At 45.7% G+C, this 24,288-nt stretch overlaps 1 protein-coding gene across 1 annotated transcript in view; it reads left to right on the top strand.

Annotated features, from left to right (window-relative positions):
- The window catches only part of TRPC7 (transient receptor potential cation channel subfamily C member 7), a gene marked incomplete at both ends in the record, with an annotated part of 122,690 nt that overhangs the window by 83,341 nt on the left and 15,061 nt on the right, over positions 1 to 24,288 (top strand). The window contains 3 exons of the mRNA XM_082651487.1: positions 2,556 to 2,789; positions 8,223 to 8,487; positions 23,770 to 23,965. Coding sequence (XP_082507613.1) covers positions 2,556 to 2,789; positions 8,223 to 8,487; positions 23,770 to 23,965 — 695 coding nt within the window. The remainder of the gene's footprint in view (positions 1 to 2,555; positions 2,790 to 8,222; positions 8,488 to 23,769; positions 23,966 to 24,288) is intronic.

Below are 24,288 nucleotides of genomic sequence, written 5' to 3'. Positions count from 1 at the left end.
AAGCCCCTGGGCTCTATATACTCGTCTGATTGACATGCTAGAGGCAAAAGTCCAGGGGGCTCAGGTTGGATATAAAATGCTGAACTACCCTCAGCACCCTGGAAGCAGGGGACCTAATTTCACTCACTGAAGTACTTAATTTCACACATTTCTTTTTTAATTAAGCATTCCTGCTGCTCAAACCCTTGGGCCCATGCTACTTTTACTCATGGACTTGGAATAATTTAAATTAGTCTGGGTAAGTTAATATGTAAATCTAGGAAGACTGATGTGGGCATTGGACCAGCGAGGAAGTGATTTGCAATGCCCAATGAGGAGCCTCTGTATTGGTCAGAAAAGTCAGTTTACTGTAAATAATTTGCATTTCAGATTCATAGAGCTTTTAGTGCTGGAAATTAGCCCAAAGCCTCAAGAAAATCAAGGGACTTATCCAAGGTCACATACCCAGTAAGAGTGACCAAGGTAGAACTGAACCCAGGGCTTCCTGAATTAAAATAATTGATAACCTGTAATTCTCCTAGTGCTCAGCAAAAAGCAGTTCCGCTAAGACATCAGGAATTTTAATGGGGGGGGGGCAGGGGCATAGAGGAAAGTAACAACATTTTTTCCAGCCTGTAATGGTTTTTCCAATAACATATTTTAAATATCTATTTGAACAGGCACAGATGAAAGTACATTTCATTGTTAAGGAAATTTTACTTCACTGAATTACCACAAAAATTTTCAAAGTGTAAGCTTGGGAAGTATGGCTTTGTTAAAGAAAAAAAGGGGGGAGCAAGGTGTGTGTGGTGGGGGTAGTCTTGTAAACAGACCTGCGATGTTTGGGGACACTTCCTGCTGTCCCCCTCCAATGTGATACAGACATGCAGCTCTTAGAATCTGTTTCGTCAAACAAAGCCACAACTTCTCTAAACAGCTGTGGAAGAGGCAGGAGGAACCTGGGAAGGCAGGCCATGATGTCTGATGCACGAGAGCCAGGGGAGTGCCGAGGGGCTGGCAGTGTTAACCTTTAGGGGATATGTGGTCAAAGAGCTGGAATTGTTTCACTAACCAATCAGTTACTGATTCTTTTACCATATTAACCTTCTAAGTATGCAGGTGAAGTGTAGCACGGCGTAACACAGAATGGGCTAGTTCTGAATCAAATCTTTCCTATGTCTGAGTAGCTGTGAACTCTCTGATGTTAATTAGAAAACATTCAAGAGTCTTTTTTCTTCATTATCTGCTTTCAACTCAATTCTATTTCCTGGAGAAGCAAAGAGCATAGTGGTCAAGAGCATGGGACTCTAGGAGGAGACCTTCTGGACTCAAATTTCAGATCTCCTGCCTCCTAACTGGGCACATTACAGTTCACTATGTCTAAGGAAATATTAGCTGTAAAACTGGGATAATAAGAGAATGTACTTCATAGGGTTACTGCAAAGATTTGAGGGAGTTAATATGTACACATACATGTACATAATGTGTATATATTATAACAGATATAATATGTACACATAGTAGGTGCTCAAAATGTTACCAACTAATTTTTAATAATCTAAACTAATTTAATAATCAATGAAGATAAAGGGAGAGAATAGCAATATTCAATAGAAATATAAGGCAAGCCACACCATAAGCCACATATTTAATTTAAAATTTTCTAATAGCCATATTATAAAAAGAAAGATGTGAAATTAGTAATAAGAGATTTTATTTGACTCAGTATATCTAAAATATCATTTCAGATTTTAAAATGCTGAGATATTTTACATTTTTTGTAAAAAGTCTTTGAAATCTGGTGTGTATTCTACTTATACGGCATCCCTCAATTTAACTGGCCACATTTCAATTGCTCAGTATCCACATGTGACTGGTGGCTACGATACTGGATAGTACAGGTATATAAGGATACACACCCAGTTGTTAGTCTCAGCTACCTCAGGAGGCTGGCTTAGAGGTGGGATGGGGGAAACAGCAACATCTCGTTGACTTGTACATCAACATGTAACAGTGAAGACATATGTCTTTAAAATCCAATAAGTTATAAAAGAGTAAGGAAAAGAAAAACTAATAACCCAAAACTAATGTTCACTGAAAAATTCGTAGAAATATAAAGGAAAGCATTCTAATCAGGGAGTTAGGAGAACTGGGTTCTAGGACATATGTGGGACCTTCAGAAAACCCTTTCCCATTCCTGGACCTCAGTTTCGTTATACCTAGTTTAGAACTGGATGATTCCTTATAACCTCCCAGTTCTTAAAATATATAAATGTCAGCCATTACATTTCTCCTATATTTCCTCTAAGAATCTATCAATGGATGAGAACTCTCTCCTCTCACCTGGAGATGGTTTAGCTGCAAGCAGAGAGACAGGTGACACGAATTCTTGCCGTCTGTGGGTTTCCTGACTATAAATCTGCCTTTGAAGGCATGTTTTCGTTTGCTGCTGGCTCTCAACGTTCCCAGCTCCAAAGAACCTACATTTACATCTGTACCCTGGTTCCCTTCGTGCCCCCTATGGTCACACACGCCCGGAAATGCAAAATGAGCCTCACCTTCTCACTCTCCCGCAGGAATGATTTGGTCCGAATGCAAGGAAATCTGGGAGGAGGGGCCGCGGGAGTACGTGCTGCACCTGTGGAACCTGCTGGATTTCGGAATGCTGTCCATCTTCGTGGCCTCCTTCACCGCAAGGTTCATGGCCTTCCTGAAGGCCAGCGAGGCCCAGGTGTACGTGGACCAGCACGTGCAGGACGACACGCTCCACAACGTCTCACTTCCACCAGAAGTGGCCTACTTCACCTACGGTGAGTCCAGTCGGCGGCTGTTCGGCTTCGCCTTCCGCTCCGCGCGCTTCCGGGGCGTGGCCAGGGGCCGTCAGCGTGGCTTGTCCCGCAGCTGGCGGTTTGTAACATGGGTGTGGCCAACTTTGGTGGTTTCTACTGTCAAAGCAGACACCGCCCCGCCACCCTCCAAGAAAGCCCTAGTCCCTGCAATACAACCAGCTGAATAGAACGTGTAATTAGTGACTACGAGAAATGAATCGTTTTGTGTTGGAAAGGATGGATTTGTTTTGAGAAGGTTCTTGGAGCGTTTCGGGGGCGATCCTTTTATTTCTTTTCTTTTTTAAAGAAATCTCATTTCTGATGTGGATCCAGGAGCTTTTCCTTACATATTGGATCCCTGTATTTTCTGAAAAAATAAGTCTTGCTTTCCCAGTTCAAAAGTTATTTTCTCATGGCAAGATAGGTTCTTAGAAGATGCCTTAATTCTTTCAAACCACAAGGCCATACAGTGGGAGATGCTAGATTGAATTTTTAGTAATAAGAGTTAAAGCATCCATTTATCAAGGATCCTCTAGGTGTCAGGAACTGTATAGACATTTTACACCATAAACTCCAATCATTGCAACAGCCCCACAGAAAGGATTTTGTTGTTGTTGTTCCTATTTTATAGAGGAAGAAACAGGTTTTCGTGGCATGGCTTACAATGTTCCCAGAAATACATTACTGCCTTGGATAGCAAGGGATCCTGGTCCAACATGAAATGAAAACGATGCAGAATGGCATAGTGTTTATGTTCGCAGGCTTTGGAGTTAGAGAGACCTGGATTCAAATCCTATTTCTGTAGCTTACTGTAAGGACTTGTTTACTAAATTTTTCTGACCCTCTATTTTCCCATATGTAAAACTGGGATAATACATGTCAGAAAGTTTGTTTCGAGGGTTAAATAAGATAGTGCACATGAAGAATTTTGCACTGTGTTCTGAAATATTAAATGCTCACTAACAGTAACAAGTTATTATCTACCTATTATCTACCTGACTACCTCTGGGGTCATTTTCTGGCTCAATCACTGTAGCTTCTGTACTAAAAGAAAGATGAGTGGGGAGACGAAACAATAGATATTTGTTGTTACTGGTAAATTAGCTGGACATTTAATAGGCACTCACTAGTGGCAGGAAAGGTTTGAGTGTCAAATGTCCCTGTTAGGTGGAAGACACGTGGTGTGTGTGACCACAGAATCTTCATGATCAGGTACAGCAATGATCTCCAGAAGCTTGGCCACTTAACACAAAACTTGAGTTGCTGCCCATATTCAATGTAGATTGTGTTACACAGATTATGTTACATGTAAATGTGGTAGGGAACCCCACACACACACTAAGAAATGGAGAGCCTTGTAGTATTACAAATCATCCACTCTTCATTTGTTGGTTTAGCAAATCCAGACATTTTAGAAGCACGGGTTTGCATAGTTTCCCCTCTATACTGCTCAGGGTTCGTTAAGGAAAGATGAAAGAATCTTGATACTGCATTGAATACTTTTCTTAGGGCTGTGATTCAAACCACAGTATTGCCTCTATTCCTTTTCTGGAATAGAATAGGAATTTTCCTATTCCTATTGCTTCTATTGCTTCTAAAAGGACTCCTATTCCTTTTCTGGATTGTATTAAAGTCTCACCCATTAAAGTCTCACCCAACCCAAAGCTTTGCAGTTTATTGCCCTTGCATTGTGTTTCACCCGGTACCCTTGAAATCTTTTGCATCTCAAAGGGTTGGCTTGTGCCCCAGTTATGGAGGCAGAGCGCCCTCTAGTGGTCAGCCAGGCAATGGTTCCCTTCCAACCTCTACAGCACCAAGTAGGCAGGTGTTTTCCAGGTTATAATAGGGCAATTTTTCTCCTAGAAACAGCTCCAAGGGGAAGAAAATCCCTTTGTCTGAATCATCAAAGTGCTGTTTGCTTTTACACCCATCAAAATTCTTACAAGCCAGTCAAAGTAGAGTACTTTTCACTAAAAGTCCTGACCGGGTCACCAGGGTTTGACAACAGCTAAATCTATCTTAATATATTGATTATAGGAATGGCTTTTATTATTACGACTGAGGTTTAAGATGATAAATTATAGGGGAGAGAAAAAAGGAATTCCTTTTGGCCTCTGTTTGAAGAATCTGAGTCCTATTTCATGTTATCCAAATGTGTTATTTACCCATGGAGGGCAACAGATATATTGGAAAAATACATTTGTTCCCCTTACTTGTCTTTCTGAGTTTTATGACCTTGATGAGAACATAAAGTCTATAACTTTATATATTTCTGCATATAATTTAGAATGCACTACATGAGAGTCTGTGTCAAATGGAGGCCTGGCTCCCCTTACTAAAGATCTCTCACTGCTCTTTATGATTATAATTGTTTAACAGAGTCTAGCTTTGAAAATAAAGAAGAAAATTATTCTCTTCCAACTCCCTTGGGGTGCCAAGAATCACTATGTAATATCCTTGCTATCTGCATTTACCTGGCTCTGAAAAGGACCACATACCCCAAATCCAGTCTTTAGAATGGCAGTAATAATACCTCCTCTACAGGGCTGTTGTGAAAACTGCAGCTAATATAAGTGTAGGGGCTAATTTAGGTTTCTCTATGTTTCTCAGTTTAAGTTTCACTTAGTATTTCTCAACAGGGGCACAATTGACTTGTTCAGCTGGGCAGTTCTTATGGAACAGGTCTGTCTGGAGCATTGCAGGATATTAGCATCCCAATAAGACTCCTACCCACTCATTGTGACAACCACAGAGGCCCACACACACACTCTGCCCCAGGAGGAAGGTTCTACCCACACTTGAAAATCACTGTATGTCTTGACACATAGAAGGCAGCTTATTAAAGAAAGCTGCTGCTCCTTGCACCATTAGAACTACAATAGAAACACTTTACAGGTTTGCTCTGCTGAAGGAATATACCCAGGGCAGCTCAGGCCCTCACCAGTGACCACAAGCAGAATCTCCCCAGCACGAGACAGGTCCCAGGACTCTTGCCACCTGGAACAGGGATGTCATAGCAAACCTGGACGACTGGTCACCAGTTCTGGGGCCTTAGCTCAGTCAGGGAGCAACTCGCAGACACACACTGCCTGAGGAACCAAACCCAAGAGCATTTTCTCAGGCAAGAACCTTCAGATTCCTGGCCCCCGTGTGAGCTCATTTGTTCTGATTTATGGCTAAACTTGTGGTTAGGATTTCATTCAGCCATTTAACAAACATTTATCAGCACCTGCTGTGTGCCAGACCCTTGTCCCCAGGAACCCCTGAGTGGCCTGCAATTTGTTTTCCAGCTAAGCACTTTACATAAATGATTTCATTTCATCCTCACCACATTGATATTACCCCAATTTGCAGATGGGGAAAATGAGGCTTAAAAAGTTAATTGGACAGTGGTGCTGGGAAAACCGGACAGCTACATGTAAAAGGATGAAATTAGAACATTCTCTAACACCACACACAAAAATAAACTCAAAATGGATTAAAGACCGAAATGTAAGGCCAGACACTATAAAACTCTTAGAGGAAAACATAGGCAGAACACTCTTTGACATAAATCGCAGCAGTATCTTTTGATACACCTCCTAGAGTAATGAAAATAAAAACAAAAATAAACACATTGGACCTAATTAAACTTAAAAGCTTCTGCACAGCAAAGGAAACCATCAACAAAACAAAAAGACAACCCACAGAATGGGAGGAAATATTTGCAAATGATGCAACCAACAAGGGATTAATCTCCAAAATATATAATACCAACAGCTCATGCAGCTCAATATCAAAAAAACAAACCACCCAATCAAAAAAATGGGCAGAAGATCTAAATAGACAGTTCTCCAAAAAAGACACACAGATGGCCAAAAAGCACATGAAAAGATGCTCAACATCACTAATTATAAGAGAAATGCAAATCAAAACTACGATGAGGTATCACCTCACATAGGTCGGAATGGCCATCATCAAAAAGTCTACAAATAATAAATGCTGGAGAGAGTATGGAGAAAAAGGAACCCTCCTGTTGGTGGGAATGTAAACTGATACAGCCACTATGGAGAACAGTATGGAGTTTCCTTAAAAAACTTAAAATAGAACTACTATATGATCCAGCAATCCCAATCCAAAATATATCCAGAGAAAACCATAATTTGAAATGATATATGCACCCAAATGTTCATTGCAGCACTATTTACAATAGCCAAGATGGAGATAGCCAAGATGGAAGCCACCTAAAAGTCCAATAGCCAAGATGGAAGCCACTTAAAAGTCCATGAACAGAGGAATGGATAAAGAAGTGTGGTGTGTATATATATATATAGAGAGAGAGAGAGAGAAAGAGAGAGAGAGAGAGAGAGAGAGAGAGAGGGAGAGGGACAATGGAATATTACTCAGCAATAAAAAAGAATGAAATAATGCCACTTGTAGCAACATGGATGGACCTAGAGATTATCATATTAAGTGAAGTAAGTCAGACAGAGAAAGACAAATATCATATAACACTTATATGTGGAATCTAATTTTTAAAAAAGATACAAATGAACTTATCTATGAAACAGAAGCAGACTTATAGATATCAAAAACAAACTTATGGTTTCCAAAGGGGAAATGTGGAGGGGAGGTATAAATCAGGAGCTTGGGATGAACATGCACATACTACTATTTATAAGATAGATGACTGACGGGGACCTACAGTATAGCACAGGGAACTCTACCCTGTGATGACCTATATGAGAAAAGAACCTAAAACAGAATGAATATCTGTATATGTATAACTACATGAATCACTTGGCTATATACCTGAAACTAACACAACACTGTAAATCAACTATAGTCCAATAAAATTAAAATATTAAAAATTTTCTAAATGACAATAAAATATTTTAAAAGCAAAACAAAAAGGTTAATTGACTTGCCGAGAGTCATATTTTACATACAGCCACTGCGTAGAAAGGCCACTTTCGACCTCAGGTCTGTCTGACTCTAAGTCTGTGTGCCTCCCCACCACCTCCTTGTGAATGGGACAGCCCCTGCTTGTGGAGCTCAGACACTGGGAAGGAAGATAGGATAGCAAGCAGCATGGCGAGTGCATGACAGGAGGGCACACGGGATACTGTGGGAGCAGCAACGGGTACAGGGAGGCTGCCCCAGCCTGTGGGGGGCACAGAAGGCTTCCTGAAAGAGATGACACCTGAGCAGAGTCTTGAAGGGTGACTGGGATTGAAGTGAGAGGAGAGTGTTCCAGGCAGATGGGCCAGCATGTTCCAAGAGGGAGGGTGGCACCTTCAATGTATTAGGATTAATGTAAAGACAAGGGCAGGAATGGCAAGGGATGAGGTTAGAGGCCTCTGAAGATGCCTGACTGGTTTCTCTTCCAGAGCAGATCCTGTTGCCCAGTGAGTAACCCAGATCGTTTTCTTTTAGCCAGGGACAAGTGGTGGCCTTCAGACCCTCAGATCATATCGGAAGGGCTGTACGCGATAGCTGTCGTGCTGAGCTTCTCTCGAATCGCGTACATCCTGCCAGCCAACGAGAGCTTTGGGCCCCTGCAGATCTCCCTGGGGAGAACTGTGAAAGATATCTTCAAGTTCATGGTCATTTTCATCATGGTATTTGTGGCCTTCATGATTGGGATGTTCAATCTGTACTCCTACTACCGAGGTGCAAAGTACAACCCAGCGTTTACAACGTGAGTACCCCTTTGCTCTCTCCTGGGGGGCTCTGCGGGCTTCCCAGGGATCCTTGGCAGCCTCTTGCAAGTGTCTCCTCACAGAGACTCGGGTTTCCTTGGCATTTCTAAAGCTTAAAGGCAACTTTATTCAAGGGTGGTTTCGAGTTCAGGTTCTGGAGTTGGAAAACCAGAAGAGCTGGGTTTAATCCTCACTTTGCCACTTACATGCTGTGTGGCCATGAGCATGTTCCTTAACTTCTCTGAGTCTTAGTTTCCTCATCTTTAAAATGAGGCAACTAATAATACGTGCTTAACAGGGACAGTGTGAGGAGTCAATGAGCTGATTTAGCTGCCACACAGTAAATTAAATAAATGGAAGGAATTATTACTATTATGATTGTCTTAGCTATGTTACCTAGAAAACAAAGCCCTGGGCAGGTGTTGCATGCCAATATTTCACTGGAGAGAGGGAGTTGTAATCCAAATGAAATAAGATCAAAGGAAAAAAGGAAATGGCGTGTGTTGGGGGAGGGAAAGCACATAGAGGTTGCTGACCTGACCACCGTCTACCAAGGCATACAACTTGGTCACCACAGACTTCTACGGTGAGACATATAGTACTACGTCTCAGAATAGCCCATCAGGATAGAATTAGATAATTTATCAGCCAGACCTTCTCCATCTGCTGTCTTTTGTCTTTCATTACTCAGATTCACTCCACAGAACATTAGTGTACCTACACTTCTAGGTCTGCCCCCGGGGAAGCCATATCTGCACAGCATGGGAGGTAGGTCTGCCTGTGGGCACAGGTCAGCAGCTCTCCGTGCCTGGCTGGGCAAACCAGTGCTGTGCACGGGCACCGAGCAAGTCCTGCAGGACCACGTGCCTCAGAAGCAGCAGGGAAGGCCCAGGCGAGGGAGGCTAGAGGCACGCGGTGTGACCGAGTGACAAGGCACTGTCAGGCCGACTGACTCCGGGGTCCCGAAGGAGCTGCCGCCTCCCCCACGGGGTGGTGTCGGAGCTCACTGAGCCTATGTCCACAAAGACCCAGAGCTCCCCCCCTCTGGGGGATGCCAGGGGGTCTCCTGGAGGGCCATCGGGAGCCGTGAGCAGTGGTCTAGTAGAAGGATCTGGCAAATCTGAGTTTACACTGGCACAGGCATTTCATAGCTAATGACCCTAAGCCAACAAGTCGCCTTGGCAACTCCTAAAATGGGAGGTGAAGCTGTGAATAGGATTTGATTGATCTGAGCCTCCGTGGCCTCACCGGCAAGATGGAAACAAGACTTCCCACCCTTGTGCATAAATACCTTCACACACAAACGAAGGGATTCTGGAAAGTGCCTGAAGCTCAGACGCGTTTCCAGTCCAGGTCCTGCCCCAGGCTCACCTGGTCCCAGAACTGCTCCCTGCCTTCATCAGGCTCCGGCCCAGAGTCTCGAGGGAAGGACAGTCAGGTCTCCAGTCACAAGCATGGCAGCTGGAACCCACAGGGCTAAGCACTTGCGGACACTGGTCCCCAAGAACCCCTGAGCGGCCTGGAATTTATTTTCCAGCCAGTGACAGTGGCGGAGCCGTACCGTGCAGGCTCCTTGAGCAGGTCTCACCTTGCAAGGGGCCTCCACTTGACCCTTCTTCCAGAGAAATCACCCTTCAAGGGACGGTCCATGACTCGAAAAACCCAGACCAGGTGCGATGGACCCTGTGCCCCTCAGCTCGGAATCGTGGACAGCGCTGCCCTGCCCGAGGGGAACTGCCCAGAAGGGTGGGCCTCTGATGCTGCTGAAACACAAAAGCTGTTACTCGCGGAGGCAAAGAAGTAGTTCGCGTTCACAGAGAACACGTGCCTGGCCAGCGCCGAGAAACGCACCCGAGGGGTGCCTGGCTCTGTGTCTCAGCACACCACACACCCCTGGCTCAAACAGACTAGGTTTCAGTCTGAGCTCTCCTCTTACTGGCTGTGTGACCTCGGGCAAGTGTTTAAGCCCCCTGGGCATTCATGTCCCCAGCTCTGAAGTGAGAATACCAAGATGGCCAGCTTCACAGGATTGTCGTAAGGATCCAAAAGGAAGAAATCAGATTGAATATAGTGCTTGGCATATAATAAGCCTTCAATGAATAATAGTGATCATAATGGGAATGATGAGTAATAAGGAGGAGGGGGCCGGATGAGCTGTAAGAAAGGACACCTGGGGACCGACTGGCTCTATAGGACCTTTCTGGACAGGGACCTAGCCTACCAACTGCCCACCAGATCAGGCCAAGTGCGCGAGTGGATCAGTTGGACTACTTTATAGCACTCCAGCACTCAGTGATTAACTGTTGAAGGAATGAAATAAGCTTGAATCACCCCAAAGCAAATTTGCTCTGGATCTGCTAGAGGCAAAGCTAACTGTACACACTCAGTGTGGGATGCATCGTTTATTGATGTCAAGATGTCAGTCAATACACAAAGACTCTCACCCTCCGTGGTAAGCCCTGATGTCCCTCCTGTGTTTCCAGTCTAGCACGATGTCTTGTAGGTAGCATTGCTCACTAAATGCTTCGTAAACAAGAATGAGGGAATCAACAGGAGAAAGGAAGCCAGATTCGAGGCAGTAGGATAAGCAGTTGACTAGGAATCTGACCATGAGGACCTCTGTCCCATTTCTCCTGCCCTGGGTGTTCTGTGCAATTCCCCTTTGCTCCCCCTACAAGGAGGCTGTACTGTCAGCCCACAGTCCCTCCGAAAGTTGGTAGCGCGACACATGAAAAATGAAAAACGTCATGACTTAAGAGCAGGGCTGTCCAGGCCACAGATCTCAGCTGGACACAGCACAGCCAATCTATAAAGGGAGTCTCTGGGATCAGGAAAAGTCATGGGGAAAGGTAACAGCAGGAGGAAGGGACAAAGCAATTGGCTTGTCCCATTGCTGGGAACTGAATGGAGCTTTCTAGATGTGAGAAACCCAACCAAAGAGGATTCAGGCTCTCCAGGATGGGCAAGGGAGAGAAAAAGGCGAAAGCAAGCACAGTAAAGAAAGGACAGGATATTTATCGCCTTGGCAACTCCTAAAATGGGATGTGAAGTTGTGAATAGGATTTGATTGAACAGAAAAACAGTCAACAGAGTGGTGAAGTGGAGAGGAAAGAATGGATTTTTGTAAATGTCATCTCTTACCTTTTGACTGCTCTCTGGAGCGTATCGCCCCCCACCCCCAGCCCCCAGAGATCTTCTCTGATAAGCAAAAAGCCACAGGAGGATAAAGGATGCTCGTGCTTGAGGGGGACGCAGAGCTATTCTGAGCGCCAGCAATGTTGATGATGAAGTCCAGTGACTCCCTTGGTGAATGCTTCATAACAGCCCACACCCGGGCCACGCTGCCCAGCTCAGGATCATCCCTTTGGCCCACCCCCAGGGCGCCCTCTGTCTGTGTGTGGAATTTAGAGCTCTAGGGTCAGATGGTCCTCTCAGCTGCTTCTATAGAGTCAGAAGACTCAACGCTCCAGAAAGGAAATCTGGGCTGGAGCACACTGTGGGTACTCTTCCCCTATCTTGGCCCCCCTCACCCCCACCCCAGCCATGTTCAAGGACAGCTTGGGTCCCTAAGGGAGTCCACTTTGAAAGTCAGCTGTTAGGAACCAACAGACAGCTAGCTGTCTCACAAGAGCCCTGTTCACCTAGGGGTGTGGGCCCAGGCCAGCTCACAAAAGCCAGTCCCACCCGAATCCCACTGAGTTATAGTCCTGTCCCAGATGGAAGGGGGAGAGACAACCTGGGACAAAAGGAAAGAGAAGAAGAAAGGTTTCTCCACCAGCAACAGACCCACAGCCCTCAGCCAGGCCCTGCCCTAACCTCCAGTGTGTTCCAGTTCCGGAATCATCATACCTCCCTCCCCACCCCCAAATTCCCATCCCGTCCATCTGGCAGACCTCAGTGAGGGGAGGTAGAGGAAAACAGACAGCCTGAACTGATTCTGCCCAAGGTATGAATAAACACACAGTATGAACAGTCTTCACTGAGACCAGCGTTTCGCAGGCCACACCGGAATCATCCAGGGAGATGGCTAAACCTGAGTCTTCCCGGACCCCACCCCTGAGAGAGCCTAGTTACCTCCTTTCCAGGTAGGCCTAGAAGTCAGCACAAACAATCCACTGGGGGATTCCGATATAGGTGGTCTTAGGACCACACAGGGAGAAATGCTGACCTGATTCTACCTCATCATTACTCAGATGGGGAGACAGACCACGCTCAGCTCTGCGCACTGAAAAACAAAAAGAGCTTGTTAACCTAAGTGAGTGTGTTATTGATAGGATTTCAAGCTCTGTGCAGTCAGAATACGTAGCCAGATTCCAGCGGAGAGCATGGTCTGCCGTCACATCCTAGGAGCAGTTAGGAGGCAACTTTCCAGCCTCCTCTCCCTTCAGAACCAAAGGTCTGGTTATGTTTCACAGCTGCTTCAGTGTCGGGGGCTGGCGTGAAGGGAGGAGCAGGAAAAGGGGCACGTGTGCGCACGGGTTATTGGGTGGTGAGCTGGGCCTGCCTGCACGTGACAGATGGGCACCAGCTGGCAGCTCACTGTCTCTAAGTCACTTCTGTTAGAAACTGCAAAATGACCAGAGGTGAGGAGGAGAAGGTGTGCAGACCAGTTTTATGCTCCCAGAGTATAAAATCTAAGTGTCCTGAGACGGAGGTAAGGAAGTGGAGGTGAAATCGCCTGAAAATGCATTTTCTTTCAAAGAGTCTTAAAGTTCTCAATTCCAACTGTTAGAAATTTTGTTCTTATTGGGAACATACCTTTGATTTTTATCATGGAAGTCAGTAGACAAATAGGATTTGCTTTTTGCAGTTTTGTTGTGCAGCCACCTTTGCTGGAATGCACATGTTCCATAGGCAAAGGCTTTCTGCTTAGAGATCATATGGAAACCTTGGGGTCCAGCACTCTAGTTTCAGTGTTGGAAAAACAGAGACAAAAACCCTTGGCTCACTAATGAAATACAGCTGGGTGAGAATGTGTAGGAAAAGGGTGGCCTTCCCTATACTCGGACTGGTGACCATAAGAGGACAGGTACACAGAGAAGAATGGGAGGGGCTGGGGGCAATGAAGGGACCCAGAGCAGGGAAGTGAAGGGCTCTCTAACATAACCCAGGATGGGCTACTGGTCTTCTCTTTGGGTGAACTTGGCCTCCCCCACTTAATTTTGACTGGAGATTAAATGTAGGCCCTGGGCTTCCCTGGTGGCTCAGTGGTTAAGAATCCGCCTGCCAATGCAGGGTACACGGGTTCAAACCCTGGTCCAGGAAGATCCCACATGCCGCGGAGCAACTAAGCCCGTGCGCCACAACTACTGGGCCTGCGCTCTAGAGCCTGCAAGCCTCAACTACTGAGCCCACATACTACAACTACTGAAGCCCGTGCACCTAGAGCCCGTGCTCCGCAACAAGAGAAGCCACCGCAATGAGAAGCCTGTGCACTGCAACGCTCGTCGCAACTAGAGAAAGCCGGCGTGCAGCAACGAAGACCCTACCCAGCCAAAAATAAATTAAAAAAAAAAAATGTAGGCCCTGACCCTCAAAAGATGATCCCAGCCAATCTTTTCTAAAGGCTGTTGTGGAGTCAGCTTCATAGCATAGCCGGGTGGAGACACTGCTAATCAAAAAATACCTCTCTTAAGGTTATTCCGTTCCCCAGGGATCATTTTAATGGAAGGAACTTCAGCAGTGCTAGGCAAAATTAGAAGCTTCTATTTTCCATGACAGTCATGGAAAATTTCCATACCCTACAGAGAGACTCATATGCACACCAGGGGCAGAAGGCACTGACTCAGCTCCACCCACCTCAGTGGGGCTGCAGGAAAGCCAGTTCCTCCTTCCAGTGAACCTGGAGATGGGCACTGGGGCTGAGGCAGAGGCTCCTTGAGACTCTGCCCACACATACACCACCCCAGGACCACCGCACCACCCTGCTGTGGAACAACTCATGACAGACACATGATCTGCCCTCTCGTTTAATCCACACAACAACGGAATGACATAGATACTACTACCAAGAACCTGAAGCTCCGTGAGATATTGGACTTGCCCAAGACCACAGAGCCAAAAGAGGATTTGAACCCAGATCTGCATGGCTTCAAGCCTGTCGTCCACCTCTTTACCTAAAATTCCCCCACTCCCATACCAGGGCCTATGCTCTAAGGTAGAAGCTGAGTGCCTTTAAAAGTTGGGTCACTTTCCTGTGACACGAAATTCTAAAGAATAGCATACTAAATTCAGATTTTGATTATCATTGAGAACCTGATGATTCTGCATCTCAACTCTCAATAATCAGCCTGTGATTGTCCCCTGGGTAAAGCAGGTTTCTTTTCCAAAGTGTGCTCATTCATTTGACAAACATTATGAAGCAGCTACTCCATGCCAAGTTCTGTTTTGGCCCTGGCGTCATAGAGATTAATAAGACAATCTTCCCATCCCTGAGGAATGCACAGACAAGTAGGGAATTCCAAAAAAAAAGGGGGGTGCATCAGTTATTTTACACCATGTGATCATCATCAAAGGGTACTTGGGCAGCACGGTGAGGAGGAAGCACTGAACTCTGCCTGGCAGGGTCAGGGAAGTCTTCATGGAGGGGGTGACCCTAAACGGAGGGTCTTGGAGGAGGGCACTCCAGCCTGTTTAAGGTAAAGGAGAAGGGCATTTTTAAGTGAAGGAGAAAGCAGCTGCCTCATTGCCCAGATGTGGATTTGTTCAGCTGTTTCAATGCCTCATAATACGTGAAAATTTTCTTAACAACAACAAAAGCCGCTTCCAGTGGCAGGGTCTGGGGAAGGGACAACAAACACCATGTCTGGCCACAAAGGTGGCAAGAAGAAGCCCCTAAAGCAGCCCAAGAAACAGACCAAGAAGATGGATGAGATAAGATATTCATGCAGAAACAGAAAGAGGAGCAGAAGAAACTCTAGGAGCTAAAAGCAAAGGCTGAGGGGAAAGCCCCATGGCCAAGGTGCAAGTAAGAAATCTGCCCAAAAGTAAGCTCTTCCTGGGCTTCCCTGGTGGTGCAGTGGTTGAGAATCCGCCTGCCGATGCAGGGGACACGGGTTCGTGCCCCGGTCCGGGAGGATCCCACATGCCGCGGAGCGGCTGGGCCCGTGAGCCATGGCCGCTGAGCCTGCGCGTCCGGAGCCTGTGCTCCGCAACGGGAGAGGCCACAACAGTGAGAGGCCCACGTACCGCAAAAAAAAAAAAAAAAAAAAAAAAAAAGAGGAAGCATGGTCGGATCTGCCCTCAGTAAGTGTGCTGTGGCAACGGTGCAAAGGATGGGTTGGAATGGATGGGAGAGGATGGGAGGGGATGCCTGAGCTTGGTGCTGGGGGTTTTATGAGCAGAAGCATAAGAAGTCAGGATTCCTCCCCTCATGGAACTTGCAGACTGGTTGGGAAGACAGGTATTAATCAAATAGTCACAGGAATGAGGGCTCGTTTACAACTGAGCCAATGTTGTGAAGGAAATGCAGCCCCAAAGGGAGCTGATAGATCCATGAAGAGGCTGTGGACAGGGGATGGAGAAGGAGGCTGAGGTTAGAGTGGATGAACCACGGTGACTGCCTGCACGTGGCTGGGGCTGGGGAGGGGGGGAGAAGGAGGACGTTCTCCAGGTTTTGACATCGGTAAGGCCCTAAAAGGATGTGGGGAGGGAATCAAGGAGAGCATGATGGGTAAGAGGGCAAGGTCCCGGTGATTCAGGAAAGATATAGGGGCTTTGACCTTCCCCAGGACCCATACCCAGCAGAGCTGAAGTCAAACACTCAGATCTACCTCCCAAAAGCATGGCTGAAGTGGTCCATATCCTAAAGGACTGCAGGAGCAGTGGGGCCTTAAAGAGGGCCCATCCTCAGCACCAAGGGACAAGCAGAGACTTGCTGAGGGGGTGAATGGGGCCCTTAAGCTAAAAATGCCATGTTGTGTTTTACAAACAAAAGAGCCTGAGACTTCCCTGGCCCAAGGAAGGGAGAAAAGGGAGATGGTCAGGCGAGCCATACAGGCCCAGAAACATCCAGAAGGGAGTGATGAGCCAGAGGGGCCTTCTGATAGCAAAGGGCCACAGCCCCAACAAGGATTCACCTGCAGAGGAGGTCCCACTAGGGCAGCCAAGGCTGGATTATACCGTCTGTCCTCATGAAACTCATCATAACCAATGGCCAGTTAAGAGAAATCAGCACAGCATCATGGGACCGTGGCCTCTGCATGCTGAATGTGTGTGCAGGTGCGAATGTGGAATGCAGTCAGCCTCCTGGGCTTTAACGAGGAGAGATTTTCCCAGGATCCTGGGCCCGTGTTGAAATATGGGCATCCCTGATACAGAAGCATTATCATCATACTTTATCATATTTGAAAGTTATAATCTCACCTTTCATCTTATGAATTCAAGTTAGGCATAAGGGTTTGGGGGGAATGAGAGAACTCTTTATGCCCATTTTCTTGTGGAGAAACTAGCACAGAGAGGTCTGAGACTTGATGGAGGAGATGGCAGTGGTCAATGCTGTGGCCCAGGTCAGGCTCATACAGGCTGGGCATCTGGAAATGACCTTTATGTGTCAAAAAGATAGTTTGGGTCTAATGTAATTTCTTATCTTCACATAATTCCCCAACAAGTGATAAAAATATAGATCTTTCCCTGAGGTACTTTAGAATGATGGTACCTATTACAGCAGACATTCTACTCTCATATGATGTTTATTTATACCCTCTCCTCATGTTTATTCATGACATGAATTTTAAAAGCCTGGTAGCTTTGCGCTTCCGGAACGGGCTGAAAGCCCACAAAGTTTTGAGGAAAAAGACCTGATGGTCCATAGAAAATGTGCCCTTTTGGATGAGGCCTTCACAGCATATTTGCAGGCACTCCCCTCTATCTTATCCTCAAGGGACTCAAGTCCTCTATCTTATTCTAAGACTGAGTGTAGCATCTTCAACGGGGAAATTCTGACCCTTTATTCACTAAAATTCAATTCTAGGATGGGAATAAGGTTTAAACTGTCATTCTTCAAAGTGACAGGGACAGGAAACTGGACTGTCCAGGGTTCGCTCTAGAATATTAGCAGAAAAACATCTGTTAAGTGGGTCTGAGGCAAGCTAAGACCACATCACCCCGTGCCTCAGTTTCCCAGCTTCAACAATTCATTGACAAAAGATGTTTCCTGAGCCCCCACTGTGAGCCACACATTGTTCTGGGCACTGATGGCAGAGACGTGAGCCAGTCGTGACCTTGTGGAGGTCACAATGCTCTGCGAATGGGAAAAGAGGCAAAATAATAACAATGATGATGATGATAAACAAATAGACAAATAAGAACATCTTAGGTTAAGTGCTGACAGCTAGGAAGGAAATAAAAGTGTCATGCAAAAGAATAATGAGAAACGGACCTCCTTCAGACATGGTCGGAGAAGGTTGACCTGACCATGTGACAATTAAGTTTAAAGTCAGGGGCACAGCACCCCGAGTGAGGGGAGAGCCAGAGTGAGGTCAGGGGAGCCTTGGCTGGGTGACTAGGTTTGACTGTTAGCCTGTGGAAAGCTGCTAAATGAGAGAGGCAGGATCTGATTCATATTTTTAAAGGATTATTCTGAGAATTGATTGTAGGGTATAAGAGTCTTTCAGGCCCTGTGCCAGGCAGTGTTTTATGCACCCCTCACAAACATTCTGTTAACTTATTTACAACAACCCTGTGAAGTAGAGATTATTGTTTTCCCATTCCGCAGCTAGAAAAAAAGAGGCACAGCGAGACAAAGTTATTTAGCAAAAAGCTCACAGTTAAACCCAGAACCTGTACTCCGCTTTACAACAGCCTCACCTCAACACTGGGATCAGGAACAGGGAATCAGAATATGCAACGGGGACTCATTCATTCAAAGAACAATGAATTTAGTTAGCACCTTCAGTGTGCCAGGTTCTGCACTAGGTTTGGGGTTTCAAGGGGGAAGAAAACATAACTCTGCCCTCAAGGAGCAACCGGGCTATCAGGGGGAGAGTTGGACCCTCAGTATGAATAAATCCAGGCTTTGTGCATCCCAGTTCCTCGGCCCTGATTCTGGGGCCAGACTCTTCTACTTCTGGACCGTCTAAATCACGCCTCATTTAGGGCCCAGGATAAACCAAGAGGTGATTCAGACGACCATGGTGGGGGTGAGGTCCAGACTTCCTCAGGCATTGGACACTCTTGCCCTGACTGCCCTCAAGGCTGGTCCAACTGCTCTCAGTCTCCAGGTCTGGGCATTAGAGAAGCACTGCCCTGGTGCGGAGGTCTTTCTAGATTCCAAACACCTTCTAGCAGTCCCCACTGGGATGGCAAGTGAGCATTGCTTCTGCTTCAGCAGAACTCTAGCTCAAGGCCAGCTATTGTCTTCGAACTTGAGAAGACAGCCTTTCAGTAGCTGATTCCTCCTGCTTAATTTGAGGCTGCTACTTGCAGATTTGGGTAGGTAACCCTGAACTGAACTGTTTGGGGTGGGGGGCAGAGTTCCATGACACTGAGGGGAGGGCCTCATGGCACCCCAAAGCAGCAGCAATTTCCATAACAATTGCCCCAAACCCTCGCCTTGTTAATCCGTTTGTTCTCTGAGGCCCATACACAACTGCCTCTTCAGACAACCCGTTATTAAAGTGCTGTTATCCAGGCGAGACAGACCTGGTAGAGAACGGATTACCTCGCTCCTGCCGTCTGCATGATAAGTCAGCCCCAACCTTCCCACACACACACACACACCCCCACCGGGTAAGAGGAGGGTGAATCACGATCTATTCAACGTCACTCTCAGGCACTTTTCCCCTTTGACTTCATTAGGAGCAGTTCTTAGGCTAGGGTGGCCTATTGATGAAACCTCAGCCCCTTCCACTGCAAGCCAGAAGTCAAACAATCAAAGACAGCACAGGCTGGAGAAATCAGAAAGAGGATTTGCATGAAATCAAGGGTTGGTGATGATCCTTGCAGATAGGAAGGAAAACGGGCCTTGTTCAGAAAAGTCAGTATGCAGCTGAATTGTTAACTCCATTCAGCCCTGTGTGGAGGCACCCGAAGGTTGATGGGGTTGTATGTGTTCCTGGGTAGGGCAAGGCGACCAGAGCATCCTTGCCCACAGCCTTATAGCACTGGCTCACACCAGTGGGCTTGCTGTAGACTGGGACCTCCACAGAGATAAACAAGTTCTGTGCCCCCTGCATCCTGCTCTGTATGGTGCCTGGCACATAGCTGGAGTTCAGTGAATGTTTGGCAAATAAACACATGAATAAAAATAACAGGTACCATTTATTGGACTCTTACTATACACTTTAAATGGGTTGCTCCATTTAATCTTCACAGCAACTTAATAATAAGGTACTATTAGCCCTTTCATAGATAAGCAGACTGAGGCTCAAGCAGGTTTTGTAAGATGCCCAAGCTCACACAGCCGGTACATGATGGGGCTGGGATTTGAACCAGGTATGCACCTTTGCTTTCTTACTCCTCCGGCTATCTCTGTGAAGATTCCTGTGACTGACGCAATTGGAGGAATCTGTGGCAAACTTGGTAGAGAGCCAGAGTGGGTGGGAGGAGGATATGGAACGAGCAGCCAGCATCCCTATCAGTAAAGAACCTCAAATTTAGCCTAGAGACCAGCTATCTGACAATGGGCACTTTTTGTGAGACAAGTGGCTTCATGGTGAATATCATCTACGTCAACTGCAAGATACTTTCTTCTTGAAAGACAGTCCCAGACCTCTTCAGTGACTGGTCTTCTGCACCATGCCCTGTATCCCATAGCTCCTGAAAATTATGGGCGATGGCTGGTACATGACTCAGAGAGCATCATTACTTCACAAGACATTGGGGCTCGCTCCAGTGCCCAAGCTCTTGGGATGAGGAATGTACTACTCACTCCTCTCCAAGGCCAGCCTTCTCTCTAAGCATATATTATTATAGGTTTCCAAGGTCAACGTAACACAATGCAGTGAGGACACGTTTCACTTATTTCCCACTACATATTAAACCAGAAGACACCACAAACCTGACCTATCAAGTTACTTGTGGAGCTCTTGTCACCACAAAAAGCATCAAGTTTTCCTGAAAGATTTTGTCCTCCTTTTATTTTTCAACAAGGATGTCTATCATTTCATATTGATTTATAAGAGCTCTTTATGTAAGAAAGACATCATCCATTGTCATATGTGTTGCAAATACAAATCCTTTCCTCAGTCTTTTGCCTTATATGTTTACTTAATATGTTTTCAATATCTACAAGTAAAGTTTTACGTGAGCATATCTTTCAAACTTTCCCTCTGTAGTTTTGAAACGTCTCCCAGGCCAAGATTATATAACTACTAATATTTTACTCTGGCTTTGACTATGTAGTTTTTAAACATTAAATGCTTCAATTCCATTTAGAATTTATTTAGTTAGGTGGTTTGAGCTATGGATAAAATAGTGTATTGCTTACCACTTAGCCCAGCTAACTGGACATAAACTCAGCCCATAATATCCCCTCTGAGAAACAACAACAGCAAAAATAGTCTATTCAGTTAGTCCACTGAAAGTTCATGTCACGGGGCGTGAGTACAAATGAAAGTCCCAAGAGACCCCAAAAGTGAATCTAGCCGTTATGGATGATCCAAGACAATGAACCCAGCTTTTCCTTAAAGGAAGTCTTTGTTACTGCAACTCATTTTGCCCCATGATAAGAGGAAGCAAGGGCTATAGACACTCCCTAAAGAACATAGAAGAGTTTGTTAAAAAGGCATAGTTTGGCTAAGATCCCTTCCTGCCCAGCCTGATGCAGAGGATTATTGCTTTGGAGGGGGGTTACTTCCACTCAGGCAATCCCAGTGAGTCTGGGCCACTTGTAATTAGACTCTCTTGGAGGTCATGACCAAATACTAGTCCAGAGGTGAATCCTGAAGCTATAGAATAGAAATGAAACAGGTGTGAAGACTGTCTGACACCCAGACAACAAACTGAACAGATAAGCATTCCAAGCCTCGGGGGTGGAGGTGGGGTATTAGAGGAGGGGCAAAGGCATAGGTTTAGGGATCGGTAAATATTCTTCTTTTACTGGAACACATACTGCTTAGTGGGCTGGCTCTGTCCCCTCCAGATTATTAACACAGAATGCCTAAGGGAAGGCACCAGGGATAAATCAGAGCTTAGTAACAAAATTCACAGCAAGAAGCAAATGAGAACAAAACGCATGCCGAATTTAGGCCATCTTCCCTCATCAAAATGCAGAAGGTTTTCCCTGGATGTGTTCTAGAACTGCTTAGAATTGCTTGCTTCATTTATGTCAGCCAAAGGTTTGTGGGGTTCTCCAAGTTAAGAAAGGGAAAATGAATTTCTGTCAAATGTCCCTCAGTTGGATGTATTATCCACTTCTTAAGTTGTTCCTGGTAAGTACATTATCCTGCACCAGTACCTGTTTGCCCAGCCCCTCCCTTGGACAGCGTGTCCTCTGGTTTTCACCTGACCCTGCTAGGAAGGGACCAAGTGTCAGAGAAATCATGTCCTGCCATCTCCTTTCAGTTTTGATTTGGGGCTCATTCAGTGGTTTTAGATTCTCTCTGCCACTGTCCCCTTCCACTAGGGTGATAAATGAAAGATTGCTTCTTAATGGAAGGCAATACCTGCAGTGAATCATGCCCACACGCTGAACGGCATCTTTTTCACACAAAATGGACACTGCATCTCAAGTGAGGAAACAGTTTTGCCCCTTTCTCAGAATAGCATCAGGATCTGGAGCTCTAAAATAATAGCTCGATACCCAGTCTTTATTGCTAAACCCCTAACTAAATTCCTTCTTACTAAAACTAAGATAAATTAAATATTCCAAACTCACAGATTTAAAAGAAAACAAAAACAAATAATGACAACAAAAACTCAGTTCAGTGTTCAGTTTTCAGACTCTGAGATGCACAGGGAATGAGCAAACAGCTGGTTAGACACACACACACACACGTACACGCACACACTCACACACACATACACACACACATACTCTCTCACACACAGGAGAGCTGAAAATTCATGCAAGTCAGTGTTGGACTTTTAGCCAAAGTGACAAGTACTAGTATTTTTGTACATCTTGTCAAATAAATACCAATCCTTAAAAAACGCTGATTTTTTTTCCCGAGATCTAGCTAATCCTGGCCATTTGTGGTAAGTGCTAAAAATCTGAAATGTTAAAGAGAAAAAAGAAAGTGCTTTCTCATAATAGGACCCAAACTCTGGATGCAAACTAAAAGACCTGCACTTAACCATTCAGATATTATCACACACAGGCATGTTCTAAACCACCCAACCAAAATCCAGCTTTCTAATTGAATTCTGTGTCACAAACCTGATATAGGGTCAGAGCCACAAAGTATAGACTGTGAGACGTGCTTGGGCCTTACTCTTAAAACCAGTGTATTTGGTGACTTGATAATCTCAAGTGTCAAAGAGCAGTGTCCTAAAAGCCAGCTCTTCCCTGGGCAGCCCTTACAGTACATGCAGTGTCTACCTTGAGTGAGCTGCAGGGTGAGGTTTGGGCAGTTACCTGGTGAATTTGATCAACATGGACACATCAGACTCATCACTCTCATTCCTGAAAATTCATCCCCAGTTTAGAGCACCCGATATATGTGGCTGGCCTCACTACCCAGAGCCAGGATGGTGGTAAAGCATAGTGGTTAGAAGGACCTGCTTTTGAAAACCTCTGACATGCCTGGATTTGCACCCACCTGCCAGCTGAGTGCTCCTGGGAAAGGCATGGAAGGCTCTGAGCGTCAGTACTTCCAGCTGTCAAATGGAGGGAATAAGCCAGCCCACCACAGAGGTGGTCACAGGGCTTAAGCACGCTGTCCTGTGTCAAATGCCCAGCAAGCCCCAGTCGCCAATGATGCTGGCTCCATTAGCGAACACTATCCTCTTCCCTCTCCTGTGGGGCTGGGTAGTCTGAGAAGAGACACTCAAGAGACTACTGAAGGAAGAGTGTGCTTTCTGAAGCTAATAACCTACAAGGACAAACATTTGCCCTGGTGGTTAATTTTAAATGTTTAAGTAATTGCAACAAGATAAAAACTGATGCTGCAGCCAAGGGTCCCAATAAAAGGGTTGAATGGAAAAGAAAGAGTCTACCCTTTACCATGTTCTTTCAAAGTCTTCTTAGAAACCTGAATATCTCATGACTTCAGAGTACAGATACCAGCTAGCAGCCCCAGCCCTACTCCAGGGTAACCACGGATGTCTGGGTAGTGGCAACTCTCCTGTGAGAAGTGTCAGCAGATGCAAACCTCCTGAGAGGACTGTCTGTTTCCTTGCAGGGTTGAAGAAAGCTTCAAAACCTTATTTTGGTCCATCTTTGGCTTGTCTGAAGTGATCTCGGTGGTGCTGAAATATGACCACAAATTCATCGAGAACATTGGCTATGTTCTCTACGGTGTTTATAATGTCACCATGGTGGTCGTGCTGCTCAACATGCTAATAGCCATGATCAACAACTCGTATCAGGAAATTGAGGTAAGACCAGTTAATTGAAAATGCTCTCTCTCCCTCGGTTTAATTTGCATCACTGTTTTCAGCAATGGGGTAATGATGTCAGAAGCTCATGTGTTATTAAATGTGAAGCCAGAACAGCAAACAACAGACATTTTCCTTGGATCGCTCCAAGAAGCACTTCCAGTTAACCTGCCATGACACACGGCAGGCACCATGCATGCAATGGCCCAATGAGGGCAGAAAGAAACAGGGTCACGAATCTTTCCTCTTTTACATGTGTCCCCTCAGGACAGCATGCAGGTGACCCATGGCAAATGGGAATGACTGTTTCTTCCACCCTACAT

This window comes from Grampus griseus, assembly GCF_964374135.1.
Source record: "Grampus griseus genome assembly, chromosome: 3".
NCBI lineage: Eukaryota > Metazoa > Chordata > Mammalia > Artiodactyla > Delphinidae > Grampus > Grampus griseus.
The sequence above is the reverse complement of the archived record's forward strand: the minus strand, read 5'-3'. Positions and strand labels throughout refer to the sequence as shown.